General features: G+C 48.5%; 1 protein-coding gene across 2 annotated transcripts in view; it reads right to left on the bottom strand.

Moving 5' to 3' along the window:
* Positions 1 to 21,974, bottom strand: part of MOV10L1 (Mov10 like RNA helicase 1) — a 772,466-nt gene that overhangs the window by 276,119 nt on the left and 474,373 nt on the right. For both annotated transcript variants that reach the window (XM_085650694.1, XM_085650695.1), the window contains exons 18-20: positions 18,300 to 18,421; positions 14,491 to 14,590; positions 13,339 to 13,503 (exon numbers count right to left, since the gene is read on the bottom strand). In XM_085650694.1, coding sequence (XP_085506820.1) covers positions 13,339 to 13,503; positions 14,491 to 14,590; positions 18,300 to 18,421 — 387 coding nt within the window. The remainder of the gene's footprint in view (positions 1 to 13,338; positions 13,504 to 14,490; positions 14,591 to 18,299; positions 18,422 to 21,974) is intronic.

Below are 21,974 nucleotides of genomic sequence, written 5' to 3'. Positions count from 1 at the left end.
TCCAGTGTCATGCCCCTTTGACCCATTAATCCATTACACTACTAAATGCACAAGTTACTTACCTTCGGTAACGATATATCTGTAAGAAACATTAGTTAGTTATAGATTCCTTACCTTAGAATTAACCCCAGACGTCAGACTGGATCTGGAAAGTTTTTTCGTCAGCAGTACCTCTGCGCGTCGGAAGGTGGCGTCGGTCGGCTCCGCATTCGTCGTCGGCATCGTGGGCGCCGGGATGACGTTGAGGTAGCTAATTAGATGCCGCCCTCGCGCGCTGTCAGTTCTGTACATGACTTTCAGCGCCAGAAACGAAGAGCCATGCAAGACACTGATCATTGGTGCACAAAACTAGGGCCCTGAAAGGATGTCCTTAACCCTAGAAATCAGATCGCAGAATGGGGAGGATGGGAGGGGCGGTAAGGAATCTATAACTAACTAATGTTTCTTACAGATATATCATTACCGAAGGTAAGTAACTTGTGCATCTGAAAGAAACACGTTAGTTATAGATTCCTTACCTTAGAATAGATACCCCAGCAATAGCAACCCCGGTTGTGGGTCTGCGAATCAAGATAACACCAGAAAGACCTGGAGAACAGAAAGGCCAAAGAAGACGTCTCTCCGGTATTGGCTGTCTAGGCAAAAGTGTTTGGTGAACGTGTGCAGCGATGCCCACGTGGCCGCCTGACAGCTGTCATTCAGAGGCACTCCTCTTCCAAAGGCAGTAGTGGCTGCCATTGCCCTGCCCTGATGGAGTGAGCGCATAGCCCCACTGGAGGCTCCTTTTTAGCTAGAGAGTAACAAGCCTTAATACACAACACGACCCATCTAGAAATGGTGCGCTTGTGTACGGCCCGACCCTTCTTTGCACCCATGTAGCCAACAAAAAGTTGATCATCCACCCGGAACTGCTTTGTGCGATCCAGATAGAGGGAAAGCGCACGTTTTGGGTCCAGACGGTGGAGCCTCTCTTCTTTCTTTGAAGGATGCGGAAAGAAGGTGGGCAAAATAATGGTTTGCCCGATGTGGAAGGCAGTGACCACCTTAGGAAGAAAGGATGGACGGGTCCGGAGAACCATCTTGTCTGGGTGAACAGACAGGAAAGGAGGCTTGAGGAAAGAGCCTGGAGCTCACTCACCCTTCTAGCAGAAGTGATGGCTACCAGGAAAGCAGTCTTAAGAGTCAAGAGACGTAAAGGACAGTTATGAAGCGGCTCAAAGTGAGCGCACATTTAGTAAGTTAGTACAAGATTCAAGTCCTACTGAGGCATAACGAAAGGAATTGGAGGAAAGAGATGTATTAAGCCTTTCAAGAAACGGTTAACTACCGGGGACTTGAAAAGAAAAGGCTGATCTGACAGCCGAAGGAAGGAAGAGATGGCTGAATGGTAGCCCTTGATAGTGCCCAGAGCAGAGCCCTGCTGGGCCAAAGAGAGAAGGAACAAGAAGACTTCAAAGAGAGGGGCAGAAAGGGGGTCCACAACCTTTGCTGTGCACCATGGCACAAATTTGTTCCACCAGCAGGCGCATACCGTCTTTGTGGAGGGACGCCTGGCTGCCAAGATTACATCACAGATTTCGGGAGGCAGGTCGAAAGACGTCAACTGCTGCCGCTCAATCTCCACGCAAGGAGGTGGAAACTGGACATGTTCGGGTGGAGGACCGTCCCCTGCTGCTGTGACAGAAGATACTCCAGAAGAGGCATCGGAGGATCGAATGCCATGTTGAGCAGCTCGGGATACCAGACTCATCGTGCCCATTTCGGAGCCACAAAAATGACTTGGGCCCGGTCGCGCCTGATCTTCTTCAGCACTCTGGGCAGAAGTGGTGTAGGCGGAAAGGTGTACAACAGGCCGCAACTCCACTTGTGACGAAAAGCGTCACCAAGCGAGTGCCGCCTTAGAACTTGCAACGCGCAGAATTGCGGACATAGCGCATTCTCTTTGGTGGCGAATAGACCTAACCAAGGCTGTAGAAAGAGACCTTGCACCACCTCCGAGTGAAGACACCATTCGTGATCCATCATGCACCTGCGGCTGAGTTTGTCTGCCCTGGCATAGAGAGAACCTGGCAGGTGTTGAACCACCAAGGAAATGCCTTGATGTTCCAGCCATGTCCAGAGGCGAAGGGCCTCCTGACATAGGGTCCACGACCCCACTCCACCCTGTTTGTTGCAATACCATATGGTGGTGATGTTGTCCGTGAACACCTGCACTACTCCCCCCCCGGACAGAGGAAAGGAATGCCTTCAGTGCAAGACGAATCGCCTGGAGCTCCAGAAGGTTGATGTGAAGCTCGGACACCGCCAGAGACCAGAGGCCTCTGATCTCTGCCTCTCCCATGTGGCCACCCCACCCCAGAAGGGAGGCATCCGTCACCACAGTGTGGTTGGGCTGGGGAAGGGAGAGGAATCTGCCACTGACCCAATCTTGGTTCATGAGCCACCACTGCAGTTGTTGAGAAGTGCCCTCCGAGATCTGAACGTAGACGTACAGATTCCCCCGATGCTGCGCCCACTGGAACTTCAGGTCCCACTGTAGAGCCCGCATATGCCATCTGGCATGATTGATCAGCAGGATACAGGAGGCCATGAGGCCCAGCAGCCTCAGGGTCATTCTGACCGAAACCCGGGACAAGGGCTGAAAGATCGGAATCATAGCCTGAATGTCCCGGACTCGCTGTTCGGGAGGATAGACCCGAAACTGCGCCGTGCCCAGAAACGCCTCGATAAAGAGGAGCTTCTGAGAGGGAATCAGGTGCAACTTCGGCACATTGATGGAGAACCCCAGCAGATGCAGGAGTTTGGCCGTAGTCTGGAGGTGGGAGACGACTGCCTGGGGCGAGCCCGCCTTCAACAGCCAGTCGTCGAGATAGGGGAAGACTGAAACCCCTGATCTGCGCATATGAGCTGCGACCACCGCCATCACTTTTGTGAACACCCGAGGGGCACTGGTAAGGCCAAAGGGGAGCACGGTAAACTGAAAATGCTCACGGCCTACCGTGAACCGTAGGTAACGCCGGTGAGCCGGCAGGACGGGGATGTGAAAATAAGCATCCTGCAAGTCCAACGCTACCATTCAGTCTTGTGGGTCGAGGGCAGACAAGACCTGAGCAAGCGTCAACATTTTGAACTTCTCCTTCAGGAGGAAGCGATTGACGTCCCTGAGATCCAAGATAGGATGCAGGCCCATGTCCTTCTTGGGAACCAGAAAGTAGTGGGAGTAGCAACCACAACCTACTTCTGGGACAGGAACTCACTCGATGGCTCCCTTGGCCAAGTGAGCCATAACTTCCTGCTGGAGAAGTGCCAGATGATCCTCTGACATGCAGTGGTAACGAGATGGCATTGCTGGAGGGATAGTCTCGAAGGGGAGGGAGTAGCCCCTTCGGACTATCTGCAAAACCCACCTGTCCGCAGTGATGGCATTTGATGGGCCTGAAAGGTCGGACTAGGAGGGTTTGGAGGCTGATGCAGAGAGGGGGGTTAGTGGACCGGGCCGTCTCCTGGCCCCCGGAACCATGAAGCTGGTTCCCACTGTAGGAAGGTGGAATCTGACTGCATGGTTGCCCCCACTTTTTCCTGGTGTTTTGCTGGTTTTTGACTTCATTGGACTGGGATCCTGCTATTCAGGGCCCCAGTCTATCTGCTTTCTCCTTAAAATGGATTCCTTGTACATTAGGTACACTCCAGATTGGATTCTGGGGTACCCTTGTGAGTCCCTAGTATATGGTATACTATGTACCCAGGGCATAGGTACCCCAGAGGCCTACCAGGGGCTGAAGCATGTATTATGCCACCCCTGGGAAGCCTTCCAAAATGACACCACAGGTCTGCTACTGCAGCCTGGGTAAGGTGGTGCATGCATCCCTTACTGAGATATAGGTTCACTATATCTCCCCTATTACTGCACATAGAAACCTATCAGTCAACCCTATGGCAGGCCTTATCAATCCTGAAGGCAGGCTGCTTGGTTATATGTGAGATGGTGCCCAGGCATGAGCTGAGCACCCCTGCAGCCTTCGGAATCTATCCTCCGGGGTTGTCAGTGGTGCAGCCTGACCATATACTCTTAAGTGCATTATAACCTCGCGGTAAATGCTAACTTCGGACTGGCTGCACGGAAACATGTCGTGTTTGGTGTCAAACACCTTGGAATCATACCCTCACACCAGTAACTGGTGTGGGAGTATGACCCCACCCTTCTAGAGGGAGAGACATGACAGCACCGGTATACCCGGTACCAGCCTAAAAGAGCCCTGGCATCACAAAATGGATGATGCAGCCACAGACACAAGTCTGGCCTCCTGCTGCTGACCGAAACTCTGGCAGGGGAGGCCTGGGCAATAGGTTTCCTGTCACAGGGAGGTGTAACCACCTCCCAGACAGGCTGATGTGTATTGGGGCTGGGTGGGAGTACTCTCCGAGTGCTTTGAAGTCCTGCACTGGGGGCACATTTGGTGTCCCTGTGCATAGTCCCGTTCAAACCGGTTCTGGGGCTTCCACCCCCTGCTCTGGCGCGAAACTGGACAAAGGAAATGGGTGTAGCCAGCCCTCTTTCCAAATCCTCCCACAGGTGGATCCCTAGAGCTTGTCCAACCCCTTCCTTAGGTATAAGTAAGGAACCCCTGGCAACAGGACTTTAGATATTCCTGGACTGAGCTCTGAAACCGAATCCTGGACCTTCGACTTTCTACTCAAGACTAGAAGACTGAAGAATCTCCCTTCGAGTCAAGGAGTGACTCCTCTGGCAGGCACCAACAACGCATCTGTCCGGTCTGCATCCCCGAAGCTCCCGCTGGACGCCGAAGACTTTGCAACACCAGAGGTGGATTTCCAGACTTCCCTGAGGCTGCCCTGAGTCCCCAGCAGAGCTGAGGCACGTCGCTTTCGTGGGTAACATGGAACCGGAACCCCTGGACACTGTGCACATCTGGAAGTGCATTACCTTCCTGATGACTCTCGCAGCTGTGCTTTGGGTTACTTGTAGCCCGGACCCCGAGCAGAGACTCCACCGAAGATTGCTGGCCTACCCACTCAGAGTGACCGGTGGGCCGCCATTTTGTGATTTTGCTCGAGGTACCTTCGCGATCCATTGTCCGTCGACTTGTGGGTCCCTGAGAAGGCAACTCTGATTTTCTTTGGGCTTTCCTAGTTGCTCCAGACGTGCCCTCGCTGTGTGAGTCCCTCGGACCTTGCTGGTCCACACCGAAGCCATTGTTCTCTTTCTGCGTGGGTTGCTGTTGCCAAGACTTGGTGTGTCCAATCCGGACCGCGACACTGCAGCACTCTATATCCTTCATGGGACAGCTCGAATCCAGCTCCTGGTCATCCTCGACGCCTCCGGGTCCTCGTGGCTGAAGAGTCAAGCTTCCCGTCAACTCACCTGAAGAACCCGAAATCGGTGGGCCTTCGACTATCGTGCCCATGGTCACAGGCAAGTGACCCAGACTCTGTCCCCTCTGCTTTAAGATTCTGCTCATCTTCGATCCAGGCTTGGATCTCTTCGGACACTTCGCATCTTCCCGGCAGCAGCACTTCTTCGCCAGCTTCCACTGAAAATGACGACGCGACCCGACACCATTTGACACCTATGCACCTGGCTCCCCTGGGTTAGGTAACTCGAGTACTCCGGTGCTCCCATGGGTGTTGGCCCTAGACACCTCTAAGTCCAAAAGGGTTTGTTCCTAGTTGTCCCTTAAGTGTCCGTAAACTTTAAAATTCCAACCGCGACTTTCCCCATAGAAGCTAACGGCGCTCGTGGCTGTGTTCTCGCACTGCACGCATCCCCCGTGGGTCCCCTGTGTCACTACCTTGGGTGGTTCCGAAGGGGCACAGCGATTCTACAGGCTCTAGGCCTTGTGTCTAGTCAAGTCGTGGTTCTTATACCACTATTTTCGTATATGGTTTGGTACGCCCCCAGGGCTAACTGTATATTATGCTATTTACTGTGTATATTTGCCTTGTAACTTGTGTACTTCGACTTCTAGCCTCATAAAGAGACAAGGGTGGTGTGATTTAGAATAAATACATATATTTTATATATACCTGGTGTGGTTCTCTTTTCATTTGGTCATTCAACAGATTATAGACAGGGAAAACAAGCTGCTTTACATTCCTTCAAGTATTAGCCTGAAGGCTGCTCTCCATAGCTACCACTAGGATAGCTTTTAATAAAGGTTGTCTTTAACCTATCATCAATAAGGGGTTGTTTGGACTGGTACAGGGTGCCCACTAAAACTAGTGGACAGCATATACCAGGCCAACTTCTCACACCCACGTCCCCGGCCGTGCGAAGGCTGGGTAGCTTGCTGCGGCTTGTGGCCCTGGGTGGGACGTAGCGGGGCACCTCTTCCGTAGCCACGAAAGGAGCGAAAAGCAGACTATGCCGGACGGGAGGAGAGGCCCAAGGACTTGCCCGTAGCCTGTGAGTCCTTGAAGCACTCTAGGGCGTTGTCTGCTTTATCGCCAAAGAGGCGACGGCCATCAAAGGGCATGTCCATCAAGGTGTTCTGGACATCCCCTGAAAAGCCAGTGGACCTCATCCAGACGTAGCGACGAAGCGCTACCGAAGTTGAAATGGCCCTGCCCAGAGAGTCGGAGGTGTCCAGCCCACAACGGATCGCTGCATCTCTCCCGGCGGCGATAGCCTGGGAGAGCACTGTCCGGGCCTCCTCCGGACAGTGAGGCAGCACTTGCGCCACCGTATCCCACATGGAGTGCGAATAACGGCCCAAGAGGCATGCAGTGTTTATAGACCACAGCAGATATTCAGGACCCCCAGACCGCCCTCTGGCACCGCAAGAAAATTTCTTGATCTAGACATTCTTGCCCTTTTACACTCTCAGATGAAGTCCCAGATTAGGGCCTGTAGCTTTTCTAGTATTTGTGCTGGGGGTTGGAGCGTTAGAGTTTACATCACGTAAGGCAATTTAGGGAGTAACGTCATTTTGATTTCTGCAAGTCGCCCCTGCCATGAGAGATTCTGTGGCTTCCATTTAGTGACCGTGTCATGGTGAGTACGTTTCCATACTTGTATTCCACAGAAGACTTAAGTGTGGGAAATATTTGTAAGCCCAGATACAGGATCCCATTGTCTGCCCACTGAAATGGGAACTGTTCGTGGAAGCGTGCTCGCTCAGGCTCCAGTAGTGTCAGGTCCAGGACCAGGGAAATCTGTGGGTTGATTTTGAAGCCCGACATTCGCCCGAACTCTGAAAGTTCTGCCATGATGGCTATCAAAGCGTCAGATGGGTTTGTGAGGGTCAGAAGGACATCATCGGCGTATAACATGATCTTATGTTCCCTACCTTCCATCTGGATCCCGGTCACCCCCCCTTGTCCCTTATGCGTTCGACCAGGGGCTCCATGTAGAGCGCAAAGAGGAGAGGGGACAGGGGGCAACCGTGCTGGTTCCTCATCCTATTGGGAAAGTGGGGGATCGTACGCCATTCACACTAATGTTAGCCTGGGGAGCTGCATAGCAAGCTTGCACCCATCTGCAAAATTGGGGCCAAGGCCCACCAGCTCAAGTACCCGGTACAGGTTCAGCCAGTGCACTCGGTCAAACGCTTTCTCAGCGTCTATCGTGAGCACCAGGGTCGGGGTCTGGGAGCGCTGCGTTTTGTCCAGTAGATGACACAGCCTTTTAAGGTTTTCACTATACCCATACTCCGGGATGAACCCAGCATGGTCTGGGTCAACTAATCCTTGCACGTATGGTGCCAATCTAAGCGCAAACACACTAGTAAAAAAATTTGCGTCCACATACAGCAAGGAGATTGGACGGTAGGATGCGCAGTTTTTGAAATCCTTGCCTGGTTTGGGAATTACTGTGATAGTGGTGTTGCGCATTGATTCTGGAAGCATTCCCTGTGTGTCAATGGAGTTGAATAGGCATGTGAGTATCAGGCCAGATGGGCTGCAAATGTTTCATAAAATTCCCCACCGTAGCCGTCAGGGCCGTCAGTGCCTTATGTGGTTGTAACCTATGTATGGCGGCGAGGACCTCCTGCACCGTAATGTCCTTCTTTAAGGTAGTGTACACAGGTACCTCCACTGCAGGTGGGTAGATCCGAGACAAGTTTGCCTCAACATTCCTGTCTTATAAAGGCTCGGCAGTGTAGAGGGCCCTATAAAATGTTCCATAGGAGTTTGCAATACCATTGTCTGAGTCGAAAGTAGAACCATCGTCTCCACAAATTTCAGGCATCCGCCGATCTAATACCTGCGCCCGAAGGCGATGTGCTAGCATGCGCCCCCGCCTTGTTGCCCCCTGCATAGTATTTCTGACGCTATCGTAGTAAAGCATACACCGCCCTTCCATTATCTATGGCCCGTAGCCGTTTACGAGTGGCCGCCAGTTGTTGACGCGCCATCACGGTTCCAGATCAGGTGTGCGCTGTCTCTAACTCTTTAATCGGGGAACAACCTTTACAACGCAACTTTTACAACGCACTACCTTTACAACGCATTTTTTACAACGCATAATCCATTACAACGCATGACATTACAACGCATGACACTACAACGCATTTTTAAAAACTACCTTTACAACGCATTCCATTACAACGCATACTACCATTACAACGCATACCATTACAACGCATAATATTACACTACACTATCCAACACTTACCCTACTGTTGCACCCCCTGGAGTTAGAATAGTAATTTTTACCCCTATACTATCCAACACTTACCCTACTGTTGCACCCCCTGGAGTTAGAATAGTAATTTTTACCCCTATTCTATCCAACACTTACCCTACTGTTGCACCCCCTGGAGTTAGAATAGTAATTTTTACCCCTATACTATCCAACACTTACCCTACTGTTGCACCCCCTGGAGTTAGAATAGTAATTTTTACCCCTATACTATCCAACACTTACCCTACTGTTGCACCCCCTGGAGTTAGAATAGTAATTTTTACCCCTATACTATCCAACACTTACCCTACTGTTGCACCCCCTGGAGTTAGAATAGTAATTTTTACCCCTATACTATCCAACACTTACCCTACTGTTGCACCCCCTGGAGTTAGAATAGTAATTTTTACCCCTATACTATCCAACACTTACCCTACTGTTGCACCCCCTGGAGTTAGAATAGTAATTTTTACCCCTATACTATCCAACACTTACCCTACTGTTGCACCCCCTGGAGTTAGAATAGTAATTTTTACCCCTATACTATCCAACACTTACCCTACTGTTGCACCCCCTGGAGTTAGAATAGTAATTTTTACCCCTATACTATCCAACACTTACCCTACTGTTGCACCCCCAGGAGTTAGAATAGTAATTTTTACCCCTATACTATCCAACACTTACCCTACTGTTGCACCCCCTGGAGTTAGAAAAGTAACTTTTACCCCTATACTATCTAATACTTACCTTAAATGCAATTTAATATTATGCGTTGTCATGGTATGCGTTGTAAAGGTATTATGCGTTGTAATGGAAATGCGTTGTAAAGGTAGTTTTTAAAAATGCGTTGTAGTGTCATGCGTTGTAATGTCATGCGTTGTAATGGATTATGCGTTGTAAAAAATGCGTTGTAAGTGCATGCGTTGTAAAAGTGTGCGTTGTAACGTCATACATCCCTTTAATCTGGCCTTCTAGCACGCATCACTTATCTCGCAGCTCCCTAGTGTATTCCATGGCAATGCCAATAAATTGGCCCAGTAGAACCACTTTTAGCGTCTCCCATAATGTAGTTATAGCTGTTTTGGCAGTATCATTGTGCTCTAGAAAGGTGGTTAATGCTGCTAGGGTGGCCGTACGCACCTTATATGTGAGGAGGTTTGTGTTGAGGCGCCAGCAGTGGGAGGTTGGTGGTTGCAATGTGGGGTGGAAACTCAGGCAAATGGGGGAATGATCAGAAAGGGCGGCAGCGCCAATTTCTGCGGTTGTTGTGGCCCTCATTATCCCTGGTGTGGTAAGGAAATAGTCGATCCGACTATATGTTTGGTGTGGCGTTCAAAAGAATATATAGTCTACTTCTGTGTGGTGCATGTGTCGCCAAATGTCAGTTATTCCTGCTACGGTCAGCCAGCTTTTGGTGCCTAGAGTGAGACCTCTGTCCTGGCCCGTCTGGGGGTGTGATCTGTCCGGCTGCCCATCGATTGTGCCATAAAAGTCACCCCCCACCACCATCTCCCTGTCCGGGGTAGAGATCAGACGTCCCAGGACGTCTTTGATGAACAGCTCCTGTTTGTCGTTAGGGGCATAGATAGTGGCCACCGTGTACCTGCTGCCCTAAATCTGTATATGCAGTGCTAGCAAGCGACCCAGGATGTCCACGAAGACACCCTCCACCCAGCCTGCAAAGTGTGTGGGAAGCAAGATGGTAACCCCTGCCTTTTTGGCAGGTCCGGAGGAGAAAGACGCCAATCCTGTTGGACCAGGTGAGTTTCTTGCAACATGCAGATGTCACATTTGGTGTCTGAGATATCACAATACTGCTAAACGCTTTTTGAGGAGTTAAGGCCTCTAACATTAAGGCGAAGTATGGACACAATGACACCATGCCATCACATCCCGCTTCTAGCCCACCCAACTGACCCGCCACTCTGCAACCTCCCCCGCCCCCCCTCAGAAGAGGGACCAATGTCAACATCGTTTAGAGGGAAGGAAAAGGAAAGAATAAAAGTAGAATGCAAAGAATAATACAACATGAGCGATAAATCTATCAACATCTCCCACCCGGGAGTCAACACAATCACAAGTTTGAGGTCCATGCTGCCGCTGGGTGTGCAAATTGAAATTGAGGAGGTCATCTAGGGGTGCTTCCCCGATATGACCCTGTTATTGGGACGTTTGGCATTGGCTTTGGCTTAGGACCGACAGTTCACGTTTGGAAGGACAACAGTAAGAGCATATGGATAATGAGGACTAGATAACATGGACCGTCAGTGGTCACCGGAGGAAGATCCGGGTGCGCCTTCATGCTGTAGGTGTTGGAGAAGTCGTGCGCATTCCTCTCGGCTGTCAGCTTCTGTCGGTTTATTCAACTTTTTTGGCCCCCGTCTAGAAGAGCACCTTATTCGTCGTCCCTCATCCGAGGCCTCGCGGGTGGGTGACCTCGGGGGGTAAGCTTGTTGCAGGTCTGGCATCTCAGGTATTGCACATGCACAGTTAGCAGCTTCAAGGCCATACAGTGCTGAAACGCGGTCAGGGATAGAGCTTGATAAAGCCAAATCTTGAAGTCTTCGAATTCAATGGTTCTTAGGTCCCTGGTAGCGGACATTATTGCTTCCTTCAGTTTGTAATGATGCAGGCAGGTAAGTATGTCCTGAGGTTGGCCCGGGGCAGTCGCTGGCCTCCCGGCCCAATGTGTATGGTCCAAAATTATTTCCTGGTCTTGTAATAAGGGTGCCACATGCTTGAATAGCCGAATCACAAAAATAAAATCTGAGGCAATGTCACGTTAATGCCCTGCAAAATCCACTCGAAGAGTGCCAAACAGGTGCCCCATAAATGCCTGCGTGAGTGGGGGCTCCTCCCCACTCCCAGCCTTACCACTTGCCTTGTCTGAGTGACCCTCTTGGTCCTCGGCCTCCCGCACTACGTCTGTCTTTTTCGTATTCGAGTGGGTAAACATGTCTTTCACTGAAGGGTCTTTTTTCGCTTGGCGGAGAGTGGACATTCCTAAATGGGTGTGGCTCCCCCACTTTACATCAACTGTCCCACTCTCCCGAAGGATCGTCTCCCGTGGACGAGCCTAGGTGATCTGCTGTGAGACGAAACGGCCAATGAAACCACAGTTCTTTGTAGTGAGGAGCAGCTCTCAGTATTGAAGCGCCAACAGAACGAGGTGGGCTGGCTCATCACTAGTGGGCCGCAGAAGGATGCAATCCAGGGTCCTCGCCTCCAACTCTAGTGATGTAGTCCCAGGGAGGGGATGGTCCTATTTGGGCCCCAGGGTGCGCCACCAGTCGCGTTAGGGGGGATGTTGGGGGCCCGGCAAACCGCCAGCACCCACCTCTGCTCACCCCAATGCAGTAGTTTGACCTACGCTGTGCAAGCCTCAACCGGCCCGACTGCCTCCTTCACTGAAGTCAGGGTTCCTGGCCCCGGGGGATCAGCAGTGCACCCTCCAAGCGGGCGCTATCCGGCAGACCCGCTGGGAGTACCATGTCTCATGCCACCACAGGTCCTAGTAAGAAACAAAGGCCAGCCGCCACGCTGCTGCACTGTGTAATGAGGTGGGCCAGCCTGCAGTGGCGGGCCGCAGAAGGCGGTCAGTCAATGACCTTGCCTCAAAAACCGGCTCCGAGGCCTAATGGCTACCGTTGCAGGCTCCCACAGTCACAAGTGGTCGGGGAAGGCAGTGCACCCAAATTAGCAAGGCGATAATGCCCTAGGCCCCCTCCGCACCTCCGATTTAAGTTCTGGCCGTGGCAGCACCGGGCACCCTCCCGCGCTGATCTAGCTGAAGGGACTCTCCCCCGCCCGACACCCCGGCGTCTCCACTCACTGCGTGGAATGTCTTCTTGAGGGGGCCGCTGTGCCTCTACAAAGTCGCCGGAATATGATCCTCGGCTCGACGAGTCAAGCCACGGCACGCCCCTCTCCCTTTAGTTTCAGGCCTGGGCCCGTTGCATCCCACGAGTCGATCTCACTTCGGTCGCCGGAGCCGCGTCGCCCACCACTCTTCCGGCGTCGCAAGCCCCCCGGTGCTCTCTTGCATGTGGTCCGCTGTCAGACGGCCTCTCCCGCCCTGTCTGGCTACCAACGTCTGCTGCTGTATCGCCGCTGGGCCTGAAAAGCAGCAGAGCTCCAAGATGAGCGTTCTACACCTCGGCCATCTTGGACACGCCCATATAGATTTTATTTCCTTTTTCTTTTGTTACTCTTTCTTTCAATAGCAAGAACAGTGATCTCCTCAACATTAATGTTTTTACTTCGTCTGCAAAAAGTTTGGGTTACTGAGAGGAAGTATAGACTTCTCATTTCCTTATCCATATCTTCATACCTGAACTGCTGCTTCTTTTTGAATAAATAATTTTTAACGTGTTGTGCCATCAATTATCTTTTTTATCTAACCCTCGCAAACATTTTCAGCTGTCTGTTATTGGACTTTCAGCACATTCTTCAACTGCTGTTCTTTGTAAATAACTCATCAGTAGTCCTCTTAATGGAAACATCATTTGTATTGGTTATTGGGGTTCGACTGTTTGGGGGTACTGTTGGAGAATAAATTGGATAAAGAAAGCATAATCCTCACCATCGTGCCCTTAATAGAATTGAAACTTTCCTTCATGCTAGCTAGGCAACATTTTATTATCAAGAACTCTTCCGTCAAGGCTTGAATAAAAAATAATGCACTGTTAACTCACCAACATAGGATTGTAGGATCCAAAAGCACCAAAAGACTTTTCATCTCTTGTGTATAACAGACGACCCATTAATCGTTCCAAAAAGGACACATCTAATCCGTATGCCATGGCAAGCCTAGACTTTATAACTGGACCCAGTTGCAATGGATCTCCGGCAAGCACAATCTGCAAATGTGGTATTTACATTGTACAGTCATTACTTTTGTAATTACAAGAAGTCCAAAATGTATAGTTTTTCTAAGCTTAAACATTGATTTTAAAACAGCTGCAACAATAAGTCACTCATTACAGCACAGGGACTGTTGAGTAATGCTAAACGTGTTCATTGTTGATGCTGCAACAGTGGAGTGCTGCCACCTTTATTAAAAGATATTCCACATCCATTTTCAATTTACTGTCAAAGATGAACTTACTGCACCCTGTGATTCCCGCCAAAATACTTATTTTGTGAATCTCCTCTTTGAAAGACATAGAAAATGTTTGTGCATTTAGCAAAAATTAACTTCCTACACCATCTCTTCTCCAAATGCATTATCTCAATTCAAAGAGCTGCTACTTTCAACAGAGTTGTGCTGTTTGAGACCTATTTTGGTTTGATCATTTGAATCCCTACATTCAGCTACATATTACACAATCTAATAGGCATTCATTATGTGTGTAAAGCAGACAGATGCACACTATGAAAGGTGTCACACTGTAGCAGTCTATAGCACTTATTCCCTCTTTAACAAAGCATGCATGTTTTATTTAGAAAAAACGAAAGTGCCTCATAATATTAAAATAAAGCCTCACTTCTACCCGCAAGAGATAGCCATCTTCTCTGCAAATACCTAATTGAGAACAGATTGAAGATTTCTTGTCCCAAGTGACATAGCTAGCCTAATTTGTATGGATAACGAAGAAGAATGTAAATCCTTGCTAAAAATATATTACGCGTTAATACAGAACTTAACAATCGAATCTAGTAGTAACAATCAAATCTAGTAGTATGATTCCAATTCAAATTATTTGATCTGTAAACCATCTGATGGGCATGACTTATTTAGAGCTTTATGGGCATTTTCTATTCCTTTCAGTAAACATCCAAATGGAACCTTCAAAATTAGACAGAGCTTCAGAAAGGAAATGATACCATTTAGAAAGCATACATACCAGTCCACTAACTTCTGACATTAATCCAATTGGAATGAGACACTCTGGTTCACTTGCCTGCCCAGCCTCATCCACAAAAGCATGTGTGAAATGTCCAATCCTAAAACATTAAAAAGAAGGCTTAGGATTTTTAAGCCATGTACAACTCTTAGTTTGGAGGAACCTCCAATGCATTTAGAAAATCTTTTGATGACATTCACTACACAAAATCCTTAAACTGATATGGTAGGACGGAAACCATGAAGTAAGCAGGCATTAATTAATAATGGGTGATATTTACACATATCGTGAATGAGGAGACACTTGCAGGTATGTCTAAAGTAGTGAATCAAGTAGCAAATACTTCAAGTAAAAGGAACAAAAATTAAAATAATAGGCCAAATGTTTTTGCTGTGCACAAACGACTAATGTCACATACATATCTGGAAATATTATAGCATTGTTAATTAGGAATGGTGGAAGCAGGTAAAAATCTGCAGAGTTTCTGTTGCAAAAACACATATCCCAACTGAGTTTAATGCTAGGATTCCCAAGACAGCATGGAGGTTGTGAGAGTCTTCACTGTTCTGTAAGAGGGATAGTTGGATTGGTCAGAGAACATAGGCAGCAAAAGAGGAGACTTGTCAATGTGCTATCTCTGTAACCAGTAAATTATCATAAAGTAAATTTGGAATACTGTGAGCAAGCAGCCATGAAACTGGATCTACTTAGAGTGGAGAACGTGAGCAAGGCCGGCTCCTGCTGAAGTATAAAGTCAAGGTAAAGCCTCAAATCTAACTACCTCATTTACTCACCAGCAGGAAGGGTGGAAGTCAGTGCCCTGGCTCTGTTCTGAAAATAGAAAAATAACACTGATGCAAGAAACTTGTAGAAGAACATGGTGACTGGCAACTAGTGTAGTTGTACATGCCTCAATGTGCTTAATGGTGCCTCTGTGAAACCCTTTGTTCGCTATGCTGCCAAAATAGCAGATGCTTTAAAGCTTGCTTTGGAGATAAGGGGATGTGATTTTGTGTCTTGGGGTTCTCTTCTAGTCTGGTGTATTCCTGCAAATTGCATGGCTTTTTCTGCAATCACAGTGAGACAGTCAGTGCAAGCAGAAGCCTGGTGGAATGGGCTGGTGGTACTCAATGCGTAGCGGTGTGGTAATATATATTCCCAAGTCACTGGAAGGGCTGCTTCAAGGTGTGCGTTCTTTTCTACATTATTCTTGTTTTCAGCACAAATGCCCGAGTCAGCTGGCCTGGAGATAAGGGGAGGGTGACAGGGAGTGCTCTGGACTTGCCATATAAACTCCATCAGCATGTACCGGTAGTGGAGGAGAATAAGTTCCATAGGGAAAGGTGGGCCTAAAGAAGACAGAAGACACCCTGATACAGGGGCACAGTGTACTTAAGAGAAGCGGTAATACAATATGAGCAGGACTCCTAAAATGACAGAGCACCCATCGGGGCCGGGGTAATCGGAAAAGTCTCACTATGGTGGGGCTGCAGAGCTTGCCCCATGCTAGACAATACCAATAGTGTGGTCAGGTCTTCCTCTGTAGGAGAGCTTGGGGACTGAGAAGGGGTCTATATTGCAAGATTTCTGTGTACACAGTGAAAGGGTTCTACATAGTTTATTTGTATTAGCACATTTTATCATATTCATGAAATACAAAATATTTTCTGATGGTTACCTACTTAGCATTTACTTTTAAATGAATTGAACTATGCATAATATTGTGCCAGCACCTACCTTTCTAAAAACTTCAGATTTGAACTAACGATTCATACATTTTAATAATAATTTGGTGACAACTGTTCGATGCCAAACGAAGAACTTTTTACTATTCCATTTATTAGGGTCAAAAGGCCAAAATATGTTTAAACATTTAGCATAAGCGCTAAAACGTGCCCATAACTTGGATTTGGCATGTAAGATGGGTGCAAGGATGCAGTTAAAATACTTCAATAATAATTCAAATAAGAAACTGTTGTGCTAGCAGAAAGTGTGTGTTTTTTTTATAACTAGGATGCATATTATATGTTGTACCGTTAAAGGTTATGCTGCAACATTGCAGATTATACCTGCAAATTGAGTTACAGAGGATCAAACCAGTACATTAGAGATAAAATGATAGACAATTGCTTTAGCAAAATGTAACTAAGGATTGCTTTGTTGCAACCATCCTATATTGAATGAGACCATTTGATCCACTGCTACAAGTGTTGATAGGTCTATTAATTCTGTCGGAGTAAAGAGTGATAAAAGTGGTGGATGCCATTACCCTTGTTTCACAAAAAATACGAAAGAAAACATTCCAAATGTATTACAAAGGGGCTGAAAAGTTGATATTGTTTTTCATGTGGGTCTCGTCCGCATATTGCCTTGCACTAAACAAACCACTTAACAATTGCGAAACATAAACTGGATATTTTACAAAAATGTGTGAAGTTTTTGTGAAAAGAAGCCAATTTATTTGTATTCAGGAGCAGAGTTCTGACACCGTGGAGGGCACAAGGCTGTCACTGGTGCTGTCGAATGGAATGGTTGCAGAAAAACAAGACTACCCACCACCCTTTATTTCCAGTATCTTTATCTCACTATTGCTAGATCTTGTTCATCAATGATCACTCTCCTTGCTACTGTATTCCTTTCTTTCTAATCCTCAACCTTTCTCCCTTTTCTGCATTCCTTCAGCTGCTCAGAGTCAAATCTGAAGATGAAAAGTAGGTTCGGTCCTAAAAAAGAGTGCAGGTGCCCAACATCTGTATTCACTGCACAAGTGTCAGCCAATATGAGTGTATCCTCCAAAAATCTTTTCAAGGGTTCCTACAAATAGGTTCATTATGCCAGCACTTCTGACACCAAAATCTTGATGGACTACATTCATTTTTAATTATGCCTTGGGTACAGTTTAACTCTGATCATATTGAACCTGTTTGGAGAAACCCATTTTGGTCGACATTTGAATTAAAAGGAGGTGTTGTTGGCCCAACTCTCACATGAGTGGCAAGTTCTCCTTCTCAATGGAACTCTAAGATTCTAATAAGGTATGCTCCCACTTCATAACTGGCTATCCAGGAATGTACTGCAGCGATATGGTGCATCCAGCATATATGACGTCCTGTTACAATGCTTATTGTGATATTGTTCAATTTTAAAAAACATGTTAAAAAAAAAAAAAAGATTCTTAGAAGGGTGTTAATTGGTAGGCCTTGAGTGTGTCAGGCCTCTAAACAGAACTCACTACTGCACAAATTAAGCACTGGAAGTGATGAGGACATTCAAGGCTATTCTGTAAGCCATCACTGTTAAGGAACGGAAGGTGCATGGACAAACTAAGTAGCCAAAAAAGGACAGAAAATTCTGGGATGGCGCCAACAAGTGACACAGAAATATGTTAATAATCCGGATTTCGAATGTGGTTATGATGATGGGTTCAAAAGATGAATTGGGTGGCATTTTAGAAAAATACAAAATAGTTTTTCATCACTGAATGGGAGGAGTCCTGCTTATGGTTTTGAGCATAAAAGTGTGCATAAAAAGATAGCAAAATATGATTGCAAAAAGTCAGAGGAGTACCTTTAAACATTAGACAATAATTGTTAACAGAACAACTGGGTCCAGTAAATGCTTGAGAATGAGTTGTCCAGCACTCCTTCCGGAGAAGAAACCGGAGCAAGGTTTGCATAACGAACCCTGCTTTATTTATAATCTGCAAAGCAATTGATCTTAAGACGCCATACCATCATAGCAATAGCTTTATCATAAGAGTCATGATTATTAACAATCTTTTAAATAATTAGGGATGTAATTCGTTTTACCTAAGTCCTATTTGATAAAACATTCCAGCACTGCTGCACGTGCAAATTATGATCCGAAACCTTGATGCTTTCCAGATATCCTCGCCATCTCCAGAGTAACGCTTGATGACATCACTGAGAGTCTGAAATAATGAATGTGCATATGTTAACAGAAGAATGTGTTTTACGAAGTATTACTTCACTTTAAAATTAACTCTACAATGTCGCTCAAAACTGGCAGCAACTACTACAGTTGTAGATTCAATCATATATAATAAAGGGAATTCTTACATGTTATTGTTCCAGTTTTTTTCCCCATTGATTAATCATTTATTATCAACATTCCCAAAGAAAATGGACTCCAGAGCAAATATTAAATTACCCGTCTTGTGATCGACTTTCGGTAAAACAGTAGCTGCCCAAAAAAAGAGAGCTTTTCTAGATATCTTTGGCTTACTGCTGCTGCTAAAACACTCCTTTACTTTGCATATCTTATATTGTCTTTTCCAACTAACATTTTTTAAAGATGTCTTAAGGTGTGTCTCCTTTACAAAAAAAATATTTTTAATTCTAATCATCGTCTAGTAAGCCAACCTTCTTTGTTTGATAAATCATTTTGACCGTAAAAGGTATTGTTGCAGTACCTCCTCAAGCCAAGCAAGGAAATGTGCTTATTTGGACTCCCAATAGTACCCATCCTAAAGCCTGACCCTGGGATACTTTAAAAAAAAAAAAAATCAGAATCATTTTTTGTGGAAAGAAAAGTCATTTCAGTAGCCTATACTATGATGTTCAGATTTTATTTATTTAGCTTTTAAACAAGAAGCCGATTTAAAACAATCCCTAGGTTAAAAGTAAATGACAAGAAACTTCTTAGGGGAGGAGGAGCCTAGCGCGCAACCAAGATGGCCGCGTAGGTGCGAGGCTCCCGAGGACCTCCGCGACCGCCTATGACTATCCTGAACATATCCTGTCCCAGATGAGGGGACTGTGTTGGTGAGCCCGAGCTGAGGTGGCGCCCGTTTTCCGCTTCCAAATCGGACCTCGGACACCGACTTTAGCACCGATTGAGGTTTGCGGCCTTCTCCTAGCCGAACCCCGGATTTGCGTTGTGGGGCGATCCAGTGACGAAGTGAATAACAGCGGCGGATAGGGCTTGGTGGCTCGCGTAACCCACACTTTCACTTTCGCACCCTCCTTGCTGTCTATGCGAGGTTGGGTCGCGGGGCTTTGTGTGTTGGTGTGGCCTCGCTGGGGGACCCTGCCTGCCCGCCGGCTGTGATCCGCCCCGCAGATCTGGGGTGGCACCCCCCCGGAGCCCGTCCTTCACGACGTGGCTGGTGCGATCGGGAGATTGGGACCATGGCCACGAAACAAGATGGCGATCGGGCAAAGGTAAAATCGACCCGGCGTGGCGCAGCCCATCAGTCCAACAGCATGGATCGCTATACCCTCCAGAAGGGATCTCCTGAGGTGCCACGCAGGTCCCCTGAGGGCCCTACTGATGCCCCCGATCTGCCCACGGATCTGACTCTGCGGGATGTCATGGGCGCCATCGCCGAGATGAAGGCCTCTGTGGGCCAGCGTTTTGACACACTGGCGCAGAAGATCGACTCGGTCCTCGTAGATGTTGGCCTGATAAGGGCCGATCTTTCCAAGACCAACGACCGAGTCGATTCTTTGGCCCACACCGCATCGGGCCTTACGACAGATGTGGCGGCCCTGCAAACGGAGGTGCGCCGGCTTGCTCGGGCGAGTGCGCTGATGGATCGTCGCCTGGAGGACTCCGAGAGTCGGGCCCGGAGGAACAACATCCGTATCATCGGGGTGCCTGAGGGACGTGAGGAAGCAGCGGCGGACCTTTTCGTGGAAGACCTGATTGTTACCCATCTCCAGCCACGGGGGCTGAGTAAATTCTTTGCTGTGGAGAGGGCCCACAGGGTTCCCGGGGGAAGGCCTAAGGTCGGAGCCGCTCCGAGACCTCTCATCGCCCGGATTTTTAATTTTCGGGACAGAGACGCTATCCTGCAATCCTCCAGACTACAGGGACCGATTAGACTTGACAATATGGACATTAATTTCTATCCTGATTTCACCCCTGCAGTCCAGAAGCAGAGACTGAGCTTCCTTGGTGTCAAGCGCCGTCTTCGGGACCTAAATCTCAAACACGCCATGCTTTTCCCAGCTAAGCTGCGAGTGGAGGTGGAAGGTCGCACACACTTTTTTGATCGTCCCGAAGCGGCCGGGGACTGGCTGGATACTCTGTCTGGAGATCGGGATCGGGGTGGCGGGGGGGGAGCGGCCGGGGGAGAGGGCTCGCCGGACCAAGACTGAGGGACTAATATTAGGCCTTGCTCGGGACAAAAATGATGCCACTTTTGACTATACGTCGGATTGCTTAAGTTCCCCTCCTATGGAGGTTGTGTGGGGTCTCTTGGGGGTTCTCCCTCCTCCTCTGGGGGTCTAGTTAGTTTAACTATCTATGGGGCGACAGGCACACTGCACGTTGGGGGGGCTGTCTGGGCTCATGCAGGGGTGCAGGGAGGGGGGAGTTTGGTTGGGGTGGGTGGGCAGGGATGGGGTGTTGTTCGTTATTATCACAAGGCAACCCTTTTTTTGTGTTGGTTCTACTGTGCTCTCGGGGGGACGAATGATGGTTTCTGTGTATGATGGGGGGTAGGGAGTTAACTTTGTTGTCTTGGAACGTCAATGGACTGGGGGACAGGATCAAACGAGGTGTGGTCCTACAGTATCTGAAGCGACTCTCGCCTGATGTGGTCTTCCTGCAGGAGACACACCTTATTGGCAATTCCTTCTGCGCCATGAATCGGCGTGGCTACCGCCTCGTGGCCCACTCGGGCTTCACGTCAGGCTCGAGGGGTGTGGGTATCATGGTAAAGAATTCGCTCCCGTTAGAAATTGATGAGGTGCTCCACGATGACAGGGGACGTTACACTGTCTTGGTGGGTAGAATGGAGGGCAAAGTGGTTGTCTTTGTGTCAGTGTACGTCCCACCGGGGTTGCAGTCGACCACCTTTGCAGATCTGGGGCGCCTCCTCCTTGGCCTTCCGGGGGGGCTTCTGGTGGTGGTGGGGGATTTCAACGCGGTGGTTTCTGGGACTGTGGATCGTCACCCCCCTAGGGACCTCCCCCGGGCACAGGCGTGGCTATCCGGCCTCTTGGATACACTGGGATTGGTGGACTGCTGGCGCTTAAAACATCCCACGCAGCTGCAATACACTTTCCACTCGGGGGCCCATGGTAGTCTCTCACGGCTTGATTATGTCCTTGTCCCGGCGGCCCATGTCGGGAGGGTGGGGGAGGTGCGCCATTTGGCACGGGGTATCTCGGACCACTCCCCGCTATTGTTGCATTTTGATGTCTTTCCGAGGGCTGAGAGCAGGGTAGTCCCAATCAATTCCTGGTACCTGCGCGACCCCACCATTCGCGCTGACTTGATTAAATCCCTCCAGCGCTATTTTGAGGAGAATGTGGGGTCAGTGCCTTCAGCTATCCCCTTGTGGGAGGCCTTCAAAACAGTACTTAGAGGGGAGGCCCTATCCCTTATTTCCCACGCCCGGAGGCGCGAGCGGGAGGAGGTGACCCGGGTGGAGGCTGAAATAGCTGAGCTGGAGGGTAATCTAGAAGATGGGGTGACGGATGCTGCACTACATGTCCTCCAGCTCAAACAGGCGG

Source organism: Triturus cristatus, chromosome 4_1 (assembly GCF_964204655.1).
Source record: "Triturus cristatus chromosome 4_1, aTriCri1.1, whole genome shotgun sequence".
Taxonomy (NCBI): domain Eukaryota; kingdom Metazoa; phylum Chordata; class Amphibia; order Caudata; family Salamandridae; genus Triturus; species Triturus cristatus.
Note: the sequence above shows the minus strand (reverse complement) of the source record. Positions and strands in the feature narration are given on the sequence as shown.